General features: G+C 32.4%; 2 protein-coding genes and 1 pseudogene across 6 annotated transcripts in view; 1 reads left to right on the plus strand and 2 right to left on the minus strand.

Moving 5' to 3' along the window:
• Window positions 1-14,046, plus strand: part of LOC111628442 (protein MCM10 homolog) — a 69,639-nt gene that overhangs the window by 51,118 nt on the left and 4,475 nt on the right. For all 3 annotated transcript variants that reach the window (XM_023372233.1, XM_023372232.1, XM_023372231.1), the window contains exons 10-14: window positions 3,292-3,368; window positions 7,113-7,351; window positions 10,316-10,442; window positions 12,275-12,396; window positions 12,481-12,594. In XM_023372233.1, the coding sequence (XP_023228001.1) occupies window positions 3,292-3,368; window positions 7,113-7,351; window positions 10,316-10,442; window positions 12,275-12,396; window positions 12,481-12,594 (679 nt within the window). The remainder of the gene's footprint in view (window positions 1-3,291; window positions 3,369-7,112; window positions 7,352-10,315; window positions 10,443-12,274; window positions 12,397-12,480; window positions 12,595-14,046) is intronic.
• Window positions 1,034-2,185, minus strand: LOC111628443 (annotated as a pseudogene).
• Window positions 4,832-14,046, minus strand: part of LOC111628446 — a 19,936-nt gene continuing 10,721 nt past the window's right edge. For 2 of the 3 annotated variants that reach the window (XM_023372239.1, XM_023372238.1), the window contains one exon: window positions 4,899-5,529. In XM_023372239.1, the coding sequence (XP_023228007.1) occupies window positions 5,506-5,529 (24 nt within the window). In that variant the 3' untranslated portion in view covers window positions 4,899-5,505. Of the gene's footprint in view, window positions 5,530-14,046 lie in introns of all 3 variants that reach the window. The other variant, XR_002757177.1, reaches the window with a different exon arrangement.

Raw genomic sequence — 14,046 nt, forward strand, 5'->3', positions numbered from 1 at the left:
TAATTAATAAAGCGTTATGAAAAACAATAACTTACCATTTTCTAAACGACGTTTAATTGAAGAATCAACTTTTAGTTCAATTTTTAAGTTCTCGTAAACAAATTCGACGAATTCCATTCTGGTGGCTGCCATTTTGTTTAAGAACAAAAAGCACCTCGTTCGATCGCTGCAGATTTAACCTCGAACCAGTGAAATTGCTGAGAAGTTCGCTGCGCGCAGCGCTTCAAGAAAATGAGTTTAACAACGCTCTCAGCGGCATCGCTTAGAAGCGCTGTTCGCAGCGCTGAATTTAACAACAACCCGCAAGTTAACTTGGAAAGCACTTCCACAAAAACTCCATCATCATCCAAAACTTCAACTCCTGTATACAAAGTAAGAAAAAGAAAGAATTGTTGTGATGGTATGAGCAAATTCAGTGAGAATCATCATGTGCCACTTGTTGTTAGGGAAGCCATTGTTATTTTTTCAAAGGAAANGAATCAACTTTTAGTTCAATTTTTAAGTTCTCGTAAACAAATTCGACGAATTCCATTCTGGTGGCTGCCATTTTGTTTAAGCGCAAAAAGCACCTCGTTCGATCGCTGCAGATTTAACCTCGAACCAGTGAAATCGCTGAGAAGTTCGCTGCGCGCAGCGCTTCAAGAAAATGAGTTTAACAACGCTCTCAGCGGCATTGCTTAGAAGTGCTGTTCGCAGCGCTGAATTTAACAACAACCCGCAAGTTAACTTAGAAAGCACTTCCACAAAAACTCCATCATCATCCAAAACTTCAACTCCTGTATACAAAGTAAGAAAAAGAAAGAATTGTTGTGATGGTATGAGCAAATTCAGTGAGAATCATCACGTGCCACTTGTTGTTAGGGAAGCCATTGTTATTTTTTCAAAGGAAACTAGGTGGTTTTAAAATGTCAATATAAAGTTGTTGCCTGTGGTACCATAATCAGACAAGTAGTTGGATGGACAGTGAATGATCTCTCTACAGCTTTACAATTAGTGTCAGAGATTTAAATCTTGCACTTGTTCAGATTTGACATCATTTCAGAATGGCAGCCTGAACTGCAGCACCATAGGCAATAGCTTCATCTGGATTAATACTTTTGTTAAGATCTTTGCCATTAAAGAAGTCCTGCAATAATTTCTGGATTTTTGGAATTCTAGTAGAACCACCTACTAAAACAATGTCGTGTATTTGGCTTTTATCTAACTTTGCATCCCTGAGAGCTTTTTCTATAGGTTCTAGAGTACCGCGGAACAAGTCAGCATTGAGTTCTTCGAATCTAGCTCTAGTGATTGTCGAGTAGAAGTCTATGCCTTCAAACAAAGAGTCAAGTTCAATGCTTGCTTGAGTCCCCAATGAAAGTGTTCTCTTTGCTCTTTCACAGGCAGTTCTCAATCTCCACAGGGCTTATTTGTTTTGGGTGATATCTTTTTTGTGCTTACATTTGAACTCTTGAATAAAATGATTAACCATTCTGTTATCAAAATCTTCACCACCCAAGTGAGTGTTACCAGCTGTGGATTTCACTTCAAAAATACCTTCTTCAATTGTTAAACAGGATACATCAAAAGTGCCACTACCAAGGTCAAAAATGAGAACATTTCTTTCTCTAGTAACCTTTTTGTCAAGTCCATAAGCAATGGCAGCCGCAGTGGGTTTGTTGATTATCCTGAGAACATTCAATCCGGCAGTTGTGCTGGCATCCTTAGTGGCCTGCCTCTGAGTGTCATTAAAATAAGTGGGTACAGTTACGACAGCATTGGTGACGGTCTTTCCTAAGTAAGCTTCTGCTATCTCCTTCATTTTTGCTATCTCCAATACCATAGAGGAAATTTCCTCAGGAAAGAAAGTTTTTGTTTTGCCCTTGTATTCTACCTTAATTTTTGGTTTACTGGCATTGTTAATTACTTCGAATGGCCAATGTTTTATATCAGCTTGCACTGAGGTATCGTCAAAACGTCTTCCTATCAAAAGTTTCGCATCAAAGACAGTGTTACTGGGATTCATGGCTACTTGATTCTTTGCAGCATCACTGATTAACCTCTTGGTATTGGTAAATGCTATGTAACTGGGAGTGGTTCTGTTTCCTTGGTCGTTAGCGATGATTTCCACCTTCTCATATTGAAATACTCCAACGCAGGAGTAAGTCGTTCACAGATCGATATCAATTGCAGGAGTTTTTGCCATTTTTTACTTTGAAGTTGATTACGATGGATTGACTAGCTTCTTTATAGTAAACTGTTGCTTGTCTTCGTTACTTTGTGTCTGTTAAAACTTTACTATTAATGAACAATACTCCAACAGACTGGATGGATATCAGAGAACAGTAAGATAATAGCTAATACAACATCTTTGATTCAATTCATTGATCAAGGACCCATGGTAATTGAAAATTTTAAATGGTGTTATGGATGTACCTTCATTCAAAATGTAATAATAGAAAGTAATGCTGATATTCAACAGTTTTGGAGAAAATTCATGTTAAAGATCCAATTTACTGTATTGCCAGATGTTAGAATAACATCCTCTACAACTCTACAGAATTGCTGAAATGAGTTCTAATGAAATTACTATAGAAAATTAAATACAAAAGATTCTATACTTCAACACAGGATTTAATTATGCAAATTTCCAATTTTAAAAATGTCAAAGAAAATGTGGTAAATGAATAGCTGGAAATTGATTGCTTTGGCAATAGGTATGAGCTTTTTAATGACAAGGAATGAATTAACAATGTTTAGAGGAGAATGAAATTATAGATAGTGTCAAAGAATAATCAACTGTGTAGTTTTTGACAGTAGTAAATCATAAAGATGCTGCAGATTCATTGATTGATTTGAAAATCAATCTGAAGTAGGCACCATACAGCATTTACTATTGCAAACATTTGGAAGAAGTTTAAAAGAAACAGAAACATAAAAATAATGCTTTTTTTTCAGAAATAGAGCATATTTATTCATTTGTTTAAACTTACATTTTGAATAATATGGATTGTATTTCTATATAAACACCTGATTACATATACAAACTGTGTGTGTGTTCATAATTCTATCTTGGTATATTTATCATTTATTCTTTAATTCAGCATTCTTTTAATTCTTATCCCTGACACATTACTTAGGTTGTATTGTACAAATATGAAGCCAGTCTATAATTTAATCTAATTCAACAAAGGTGAACATCACAAAATACTGATTTCTCTTATTTAATATGTAATATCATAAAGCATATTTTTTGTTATATAATTAATTAAATAAGAAAATTATTTTATTCATTTATATTATATTTTTTAGGGGAGAAAAATTGAGCATTCCATCTGCTGGTTCTCGTAACTTCTTAAGACATTTAATTAAAGATGAAAATAATAAAGGTAAATTCTATACTATTTCTTAGATTATTTCTNTTTTTACAATTATGATTTAGATACAACACAAATGCATATCATTAATGATATTTGAAGCAAATGTGGAGTATCTTAAAAGTTGGTTAATCATTCCAAAAACTATTTTTTCTTTTTTCAATTACTTTGTTACTTACGAACATTGCAAAAATTGTTCAAAACAAGATCCTTTTTGTTACTCGATACATTTACTTTCCCGGCTGTTATGTAAAGTATTTGGTCTCCAGTTCTTTTGCAAATCTTGGTGTTTTGAGGCCTCCTGAACCCAAAGAAGTAAAAAGAAAAAATTCTGCATGTGTGTGTTGGCATCTATTTTGTTTAATATCTCAGGATGGGGGTAAAGGTTAAGGAACAAAATTTGGCATGCTAACTTTTATATAAGGGGCATTGATGCTATTAAATTTTGGTGTATGGAACTCAAGGGGGTTGGGGAGATAGAGGGGATTATTTGTCGCATCTTCAGTGGTGTTTGAGTTAATGAAAATTTAACTCTCATTGGCATTTAAAAGATCTTTTTACATATAGAGATAGCATGTGTATAGTAATTAATTAAATAAGAAAATTATTTTATTCATTTATATTATATTTTTTAGGGGAGAAAAATTGAGCATTCCATCTGCTGGTTCTCGTAACTTCTTAAGACATTTAATTAAAGATGAAAATAATAAAGGTAAATTCTATACTATTTCTTAGATTATTTCTTTGATGAGAATTTAACTATTTTGTTTCTTAAGATTTTTATCTCTTAGAAAAAGTTATTTTTTCATCTTTAACTGATGATCATAGAAATGTTCTTCTTTGAAAAGTAAATATATTATATTCAACATATAAAACATTTCACTGTATTATTGCTGTTACAATCATTTTATTAAGATTTTTTTAATTAAATAACTTGATTATGATTTTACTAAATAATAAGAAAAACAAAACCAATACTAATAAAGGAATTTGATGGAAATCAACTAATAAAGGAATTTGATGGAAAATTTGCCACGTGTCTTTGGAATAAAACCAGGGCTGTGGAGTCAGAGTCGTGGAGTTTTGATGTTTTAGTCGGAGTCAGATGGTAAGGAAAAGTCGGAGTTGGAGTCGGTAGATTTTTACGCGACTTCCACAGTCCTGGCAGGGCTGTTGAGTCGGAGTCGGAGCCGGAGTCGTGGAGTTTTGGTGTTTTAGCCGGAGTCAGAGTCGAATGATAAGGAAAAGTCGGAGTCGGAGTTGGAGTTGGTAGATTTTTAACAATAAAACACAATACTAGTGTTTACTACACCACAAAAAAACAAAACCAATAATAAATGGATAATACAGAGACATAGTGAGGAATTTTGGCACCTATGGCCAAGAAAAAAAATTGCTCCATTCTAAAAAAAATTCAGATATTTTTATACTTTTTATTTCAATACAATAAAACATTTTTTACAATAATTTTATTTTCCAAGCTTTTCTTTGAACAAAATTATCAATTACATTGTTGACATTTTCTTCACAAAACATTTCAGATTCTATTGATAAAGTACTTCAAATTGGTCAGACGTTTCTGACTCATTTTTAATCTGAAATCATTTTTAAAATTTTTAATTTACCAAAACTCTGTTCTCCTGAAGCAATTGTTACCTGTAAACTAACTATTAACATAATAATTAACATTAACATATTACTGTGTTAGGTTAAGTTTTACATAATTCTTAATTTACATTGCCCTGAAAAATCTCAGTGATACATATTTTCCAAATCAGTAAATAAAACTTGTGCTTCATTCTTAAAAAATTTCAACTCATTTATTAAGCATAAAGCATCTAATTTATCATATTTATTGCAACAATCTTTGACAGCTTTTGTCAAGTCTTCTGAAGTTAACAAAACTAAACCTTTTCCCATTATGAAAGAAAAGAGCAATGATTTTGTATGAATGCGCTCAAAGCAGTCAGTAAGTTGCAAAAGAATTATGTCGACAATTTCTAAAACTAATCAATTTAGTTCTTCTTCAGCAGTAATAATCATATTCAAATTACTTGATTCACTTGACAACAATTTTAACTTCTTTTTCCATTTTTCAGTCATTTCAGATTCAATATGTAGCACTTGGCATTTTTGCTGGCACTTCATACTAATCTCTTGAAAACCATTGTTTCTGAAATTTTTAAAATAATTTGTTAATTCTTTCAAAAGAATGGATGTTCGACAAATATCTTGGTCTCTTTTGCAGTTGTAAATTTACTGTATTTATCTGTATCAATAGTTTTTCCTTCATAAACAGCATAAAAACAGATTTATAAGACTTAAGATGAAACAAAAGTTCTTTTGCACCACTAACACTATCTGCACCAAAAGACAGATCTTATTAAATTTTATTATTGATATATCATATCTCTTTAAATTGTGTTTTTAGTGCAGATACACAGTTTAATTTAGAACACCATTGTGTGTCACTTTGACCTTTTAAAGTTATAAATTTCAATATTTGTGCCTATATGTAAAATTAGCACGTATGGCCTGGGTCACATTGGCCATAGCCTCACTATGCGTCTGGGATGATATTGTGCCAGATGATTATTCTATTGATAATATTTCTAAGATTGTTAAAATTTATGAAATTTTATTTTACAGTTTTGTAAAACTCTCATTAAGTCAAAGTTTAAGGGGTAAAAAGATTCTGACTTTGAGTTAAGTTAATCTGATTTTCTCAGATTTCTCTGGCCATAAATTTCCCATTATCAAGATGTTTCTCAACAATCTGTTCACAGCATGATTGCAGTGTAATACATAAACAGTACATACACAGATATATACTGTTTATGGCACTTTTGAGGGCATTAACAAGTTGTCCCATTGTGTCCCAATCAGTGGTGGTAACATGTATCAGTAATAGGTTGTAGATATGAGGCTGTAATTATGTGTTGTTGTCTTCAGGATGGAGTCATAATGTTTGTTTATCTTAATAATCTGTATTTACATGGAATATAAGAGAAAATAAAGATCACATACTTATTGAAGAGTGTAGGGTATACGGGAAAATAGGTTAAAGTTAAAAGTATCAGCAATTTTGATTTAACAAGACTGTATTATATGGAAAACTGTATATACTGTGTCCAGGACCTTTAGGTAGCTTTGAGTTAATGCAACTTCAAGTTAACTCAGTTTGACTTAGTGAGGTTTTACTGTATATGTTTTATAAAGCATAATTAAGAATAATGTTTATTAGTTTATATAAATGCATTTCTATTTGTACTGTGATAAATAAAACCTTAACAGTAATATTGATAATGAGCTGGCTCAATGGTGGGCCTGAGAAGCTTGCTGATGAGCATTATTATATAAAAATTTTGTAATTTCTGGAATTAGTACTCTCTGAAGACAATTTTAGTTAATAAATTTTTTGAGTAATGATGCTCTACTGTATAAAATAACAATGAATAAGTGAAAATAATCTGAAATTATAAGATATGAAATTATTTGAAGATGTTTTCAAATCATCATTTCACTTTTTACATTAAATTATAATATATACTACTACATTTCTTATGAACTTTATTGATGTGTATGTTAAGTTTTAAAATAAATAAAATTATTTAACTGTTAATCTGCATAAATTTGTAAAATAATCACTTACATTAACTAAATATTACATTGTTGATATTTTTTTTAATATACTCCTCAGTAATTTAAAATATTAATTTAAATTAAAAATTTTAACAACTGAATTGACTTTCACAGTTACAAATGTGGGTGAAATTAAATCTATTACTCCAAAGGAATTATTAAAAATGCACAAACGACAATTAGAAGAAACAAAACAGCAGATAAAAAACAAAAATATCTTAACGAATTCCTTGAATAAACCTCAACATCCCAGTGGCTTACCATGTCTAGGACGCAATATTAATCCAGGAGGGTTCATTACTTTAGAATTAACACAACAGAAAACAAAAGTTCTTTCTGCAGAAATTGCTAAAGTAAGTATAAAAACATATTTATAATAAGGTAAACATTTTTATTAATAATTTGTTAAATATTAGATATGTTACTTTTATTATAATAATGTTCATTAAACATGTTAGTATTAACTTTTAATAGTAATATAGTTTTAAAAGTATATTTAAAATTTTATTCTTAAATGATTTTTTAATAATTTTTGCAAGTACCTATAACTAGTAAGAATCATTTTAGATTTAAAATTTCTTTGTACAAATCTAATATTGCTCAAAATGTATCTGTTCATAAACTGATGGCATTCTATAATTGCTTGAGAAAGCAATTGGATTTATTTAGTTCTAAATAACAGTTTTGGCATTTACTTATTCAAGTAGTTTAATATTGAATGCTTAAGATTAATGTGGGAATTATGTTTTACATTCTCAATTTTTTTGTTATAAATCTTCCTGGTGTATGTGGAGGGGTGAAGTGTAATGTTCTAATTTTTTTAGCACGTTATACTCCTTTGTATTATTGTTATATAAACAGACCTGTTATTGGGACTTCCTATAGGTTGATTTAATAAATAAATAAATAAAATATGAAAAGTTCATTTCAAATACAAAATTACGTATAATTGGAAATTTTAGCTTTACATGCTTCCTACCTTCATTAAAAAAGACTTATTGTGAGTGAAAGAGATGCACAAAATGCTTTGAAGCTAAAATTGTTTGTAAAATTAATTTGCTATGAGGAACCACCCCTGCTCCGACTTTAAATTATAGATTATCTGAACACACAGAGGAATTCTATTGAGTCAGTGGACTTGATCGTTAGAAACAGTTTAACATGAATTTGAAATGTTAAAATAACAAGAACAATAAGATGTAAAGGAATAATAAACAAGCAGTTACGAGGGCTGTTCGGAAAGTTCGTGGCCTCACATAGAAAAACAAACAAAATAATGTTAAAACTTTATTTTTCAATGTAATTTCCTCTGTTAGCAATGCACTTATTCCAGCAATGTTCTAGCTTTTTTATGCCATCACAATAGGTCGATTTGTCAAGGTGTGCAAAATACTCATTCACTTCAGAGATGACTTCGTCATTTGAGTGGAATCTCTTTCCAGCCAAGAATTTTTTTAGGTTTGGAAAAAGGTGGAAGTCACTGGGGGCCAAATCAGGTGAGTACGGTGGATGTGGAACTAATTGGAAGCGAAGTTCGTTTATCTTTTGTTCAGTGATTCTGGCGGAATGTGCAGGTGCATTATCGTGGTGGAACAGAACTTTTTTCTTCTTCAAGTGTGGCCTCTTTTCTTCGATTTCTTTCTTCAGTTTTTCCAAAAGTTCACAGTAATAGACAGCATTAATGGTCTTTCCTCTTTCTAGGTAGTCAATAAAGATGATGCCTTTAGCATCCCAAAAAACCGAGGCCATCACTTTACCCGCTGATGGAACTGTCTTTGCCTTCTTTGGTGGTGGCGAACTGTGGTGTTTCCATTGCTTCGACTGTTCTTTTGTTTCAGGAGTGTAGTAATGGATCCACGTTTCGTCAGTAGTCACAAACCGATGCAAGAAATCTTGTGGGTTTTTCTGGTAGAAGTCCAAACACTCCTTTGACATCAAAGTGTGAACACGTTTTGGCTCGGCGGTCAGCAGATGCGGCACCCACCTTGCTGAGACCTTCGTCATACCCAAATCTTCGGTTAGGATGTGGTGCACTCGGTCGACAGAGATGCCTGTTGTCTCAGCTATCTCACGCGTTTTCAAACGGCGATCTGCTAATACCAAATCGTGAACTTTGTCGATGTTTTCTTCAGTGACAGCAGTTGACGGCCGTCCGCTGCGAGGGTCATCTTCCACACTTTCTCTGCCAGATTTAAAAAGGGCTGTCCATTTTTTCACAGTGGTGTACGAAGGAGCAGACTCTCCTAAAACTTCATCCATGTCAGCTTTGATTTGAGATGCGGTCAACCTTTTTTTCGTCAGGTATTTTATGACTGCACGAGTCTCCGTCTCCTCCATTTTTGACAAAGCATGTGCACACTGACTATCTCTAAGCTGTCGTGGCAAAACTTTTTGACAAATCAAGCGGAAATTGGTATCGTATCTTTAGCAAAGATGGCTGAATTATTCCCGCCAAAAATTAAATTGATCGCAGCGCCGCATATAGGCAAGGCCGCAAACTTTCCGAACAGCCCTCGTATTTATTAGGATGTTGTCACAATGCCAGACAGCAATGTTTTGTCACAATGTTCTTAATTTTAGTAGTGTCTTACCCTTGTACATCATACTTTTTCTGTTAACAGTAGAGTCATGCCAATCGTCTATATAACTCTGTTCAGAAAATTTTTGAATCAAAATAATGCAACTTCTGGTCCAATTGGAAGTTCATATATAGTTTATCAGGACCTCCTGCAGTTAAACTTTTCATGTTTGGTTTCAACTTATGTCTGTCTGATTCCATTCTTAAGATTTAGGAAGGAGAAACAGACAGATGCCAGTAGGAATTTGAATTTTTAAAAATTGCAGCCCAGTAATGAAGTTCTGAGTTTATTGCTATTTTAACAATAAATCGGACCAAGTTTTTAATTAAATGAATTCTTAATTTTATTATTATTAACATTACAGTTTTTCAAAACAACTATTATATGTACCTAAAGATCTCTTGACGTATGTAAAAAACAAACTTTTCTTGCAAATATAATTTTGAGATATTTCAAAATAAAACTTATTTAAAAACTTTTTATTTATTGTTGAAAAAATTTCCATTAAAATTTTGTTTTGTGGAAAATTCTGTTTTATTTGATTATAAAATAAAAGTTGTTTAAACATACTTTAGCTTTTATAACTTTCTTTTTGACAAAGTTCTTTTGTAAGTGATTTTTTTCTTTAAAAATATAATTGTTTACACTGATGAAAACACATGTATATGTATAAAAATTATACATTGATGAAAACAATGTATAATTTAAATAAATAATGTATATTATTTAAAATTTTAGCGCAAAGCTATTAATATTATTCAAGAAAATGGTAAAATTTCCCCGAGTAATCCGAATGAAGTTAAGAAGAAAATGTCTCCGGATGTACAAGAAAAAGTTAAAAGGCGATTAAACCAAACTAGCACAGGTAAAATTTTTTATATTTTATTATTATTTTTAGTGTTGCAACAAATAGTATATTCGGCCTCAGGCCGAATACCGAATATTCGAACAGGAGCGTGGCCGAATATTCGGCCAAACTATTCGGCTTGATTAAAGCCTGTATGAAAATTGGCACGCAAACCACATTATGGCAAGGACCCTGCTCTCTATTGGCCCACTGTCACTATGCTTTGCCAATCGCATTAATTCTTGACAGTTCAGACAAGAGCGTCATGGTAGTATGTGATAAGTGATGACCTACATGTGTAAATAATGGAAGAAGAACAGAGAAGGACCGCAAAGTGAAAATGTGAAAATAAATATGAAATTGAGTTGATAACATGATCGAACAAGTCAATTATGTTATCAACTCAATAAGCTGCCTCAAACAAGTCGAGCAGCTTATTGTCACGAAATTCGCAGCCGTGAATGCCAAACAATTGTTGTGATAGACTTCGGAAAGCTAAATGCTTGTAATGAAAATCACTTAGCATGCATGGGTGAAAGCCTCGGGTTGTTCAGGCTACCAAGCTGTTTCGAATCTGTGAAATTATAATTGTGACTTATAACGATGTACCATCTGTCTCTTTTCTCCATTATCACCAGGCTATGAGTCACGTAATTGTAAAATGGGAAATCTACGACAGAAAAGTGATGAATCGAAAGTATCATTAGGGTGTATTATGATGTATGCATAGGCATACGTGGACTAGAGCGATAGAGGAAAGAGAAAGGAAAGAGCAAAGACGAGCACTTAAAAAGAAGGATAGGCAGGGTCAGACCCTCAGATGTGCAACGATTCTCGAACGAATAGGTGTGTACGTGTGCTGATCTTTGTAATTATAAATTGTGAATACAAGTGAGTAATATTATGTTTTTTTTTATTTTGTGCATGTTATAAGTTATAAATAAATATAAACAAACAACACTAACTCGAAAACATTATATCTAAATATCAAAATGATTAATTTACTGTGTTTTTGTTATTTCTTACTCCTGTTTTTAGGTATTCGGTATTTGGCTGAATACCGAATAGTAACTGAATATTCATTACATCACTAATTATTTTAAAAAACATTATACAAAATTATTTTTAATTATATAATAACATAAGAAGAATTTTGTTTTTACAATTATGATTTAGATACAACACAAATGCATATCATTAATGATATTTGAAGCAAATGTGGAGTATCTTAAAAGTTGGTTAATCATTCCAAAAACTATTTTTTCTTTTTTCAATTACTTTGTTACTTACGAACATTGCAAAAATTGTTCAAAACAAGATCCTTTTTGTTACTCGATACATTTACTTTCCCGGCTGTTATGTAAAGTATTTGGTCTCCAGTTCTTTTGCAAATCTTGGTGTTTTGAGGCCTCCTGAACCCAAAGAAGTAAAAAGAAAAAATTCTGCATGTGTGTGTTGGCATCTATTTTGTTTAATATCTCAGGATGGGGGTAAAGGTTAAGGAACAAAATTTGGCATGCTAACTTTATATAAGGGGCATTGATGCTATTAAATTTTGGTGTATGGAATTCAAGGGGGTGGGGGAGATAGAGGGGATTATTTGTCGCATCTTCAGTGGTGTTTGAGTTAATGAAAATTTAACTCTCATTGGCATTTAAAAGATCTTTTTACATATAGAGATAGCATGTGTATAGTAATTAATTAAATAAATTTGGATATAATTAATTTTTTTATATTTGCTAAAAACTTTTGTTGATATAAGTGTTGTATGCTACTCAGTATTCTTTAATGAGAGTTATTGCATGATTTCTGTCTATATTTAAATATAGAAACATTTTTATTATAATTAGATTTGAAAGAAAATTTAAATTCTGAAGTTAAAAGAAGTCGCCTGAACAACATTGATTTAAACTCCAATAAAATTCAAGAAATTATTAATCGAAAGTCATCGCATGCTCACGAAGTAGAAATGGTAAGTTATAATTTTGTAACTTTTTTTCTGCAATGAATAAACTTAAAAATCATTTTAAAATTGTTATGAAATGTTTAAAAACAGGAAGATTTAGAAAATCAAGATAAATATTTTAATGTTTTGGAAAAGAAAGAACAAATGGAAGAAAAAATGCAGTCTATTATGGAAATTACTTGTGATGTTATATCATGTAAAACAGTAAGAATTTTATTTTATTTAGTACTAAATCAGAAATGTTGTTTTAATTTAGAATAGTTAGAATATATACTTTTAAATAAAAATAACATTTACTGTACAAAACACGTGCACTAAAAAAATCAGTAAGTACACAGAACTTGCCCAGGAAATAAGGCATCTGTGGAGGATGGAAAGGGTGCTTATTGTACCTGCACCTGTCGTTTTCTATTGTACGGGTGTGATACCACACACACTACACAAAAGCCTGGGAGCATTACAATTGAAGAGAAATACATACATCACACTACAGAAGGCCACTATATTGAATACATGCCATATTATTAGGAAATTCTTGAATACAGACACTGATATACTTATTTAATCTTAGTTTTGTTTTGGTTGCTATGCCTTGACTCTGGTCTGGCATAGTACACAGCCATCGGTGTGAACCGAGTATAACCCACTAAACCTAACATAATAATAATAATATCTCTCCCACGGTCACCACCTGGTCGTGGTGGGAGAGCCCAGTAGTTTTACTGATCCATAGGGCAATGCAGGCTGGAGCACAAGCTCCTGATAGGGACACCATGCCAGTAATGTCTATTGGGAGAAATGAAGCTAATGGTGACCACACCCACATTCTGTGGAGTTATTCATAATCGTAGTAACCAGATCAAAGTATGATACCAGCTCAGATGTCACCTGGGTTAACAAGGTCTGCGTTCGTGGGTTAGGCAGAGGCTCATGTTTAAAAAATAGGCCACAGTCTCCCTTGGTTAACAGTGGCAAAAGCAGTGCCAACCCAAGCATGGCTACTGCAATGCCCTCAACAGATGTGAGGAACCAACCTAGCCTTGGTGTTTCTGTGGCAATGCATCCACAAAGGCTGGAAAACCACACCAACAGATGAAATGGACAACAGAAATGAACGAGTTTATCATCCGTACTTACTACACCATCATGAAACTCGAAACAAACATGACAGCATACAGACAACAACTACACCATAGATTCACACAATAATATCTTCACCACACTGTCACCAAACAAAGAGTTGTTGATCAAAAAAGAACAATTATGTACAACAACATTATCCCACAAACAACACTTGAACTTATCAAACAACTTGCTGATCAAATACATCAACAGATAGAAACACTTAACATTAATGAAGATCATGTAACCTGTCAGGATAATCCAGCAACAAGCATTGATAATAACACACATAAAACAACTACCACTGATGATACTGCAGGCACTTCCTCATCCATCACTGATAACATAGACATACATTTAGTTAATACACTATTACTTATATTTCAGGAAACACTCACTAAATATACAGGTACAGATCCCACACAAAGACCACGAATACCGAAAATCAACACGTCAAGGGCAGTAGGAAAAACATTACATTATGTAAACACTCACTTACTACCAAACTACATTCATTCAATTTCTACACTCTCA

The sequence above is a fragment of the Centruroides sculpturatus genome, unplaced genomic scaffold (assembly GCF_000671375.1).
Source record: "Centruroides sculpturatus isolate CEXI.00-Female unplaced genomic scaffold, Cexi_2.0 scaffold320, whole genome shotgun sequence".
Classification (NCBI taxonomy): domain Eukaryota; kingdom Metazoa; phylum Arthropoda; class Arachnida; order Scorpiones; family Buthidae; genus Centruroides; species Centruroides sculpturatus.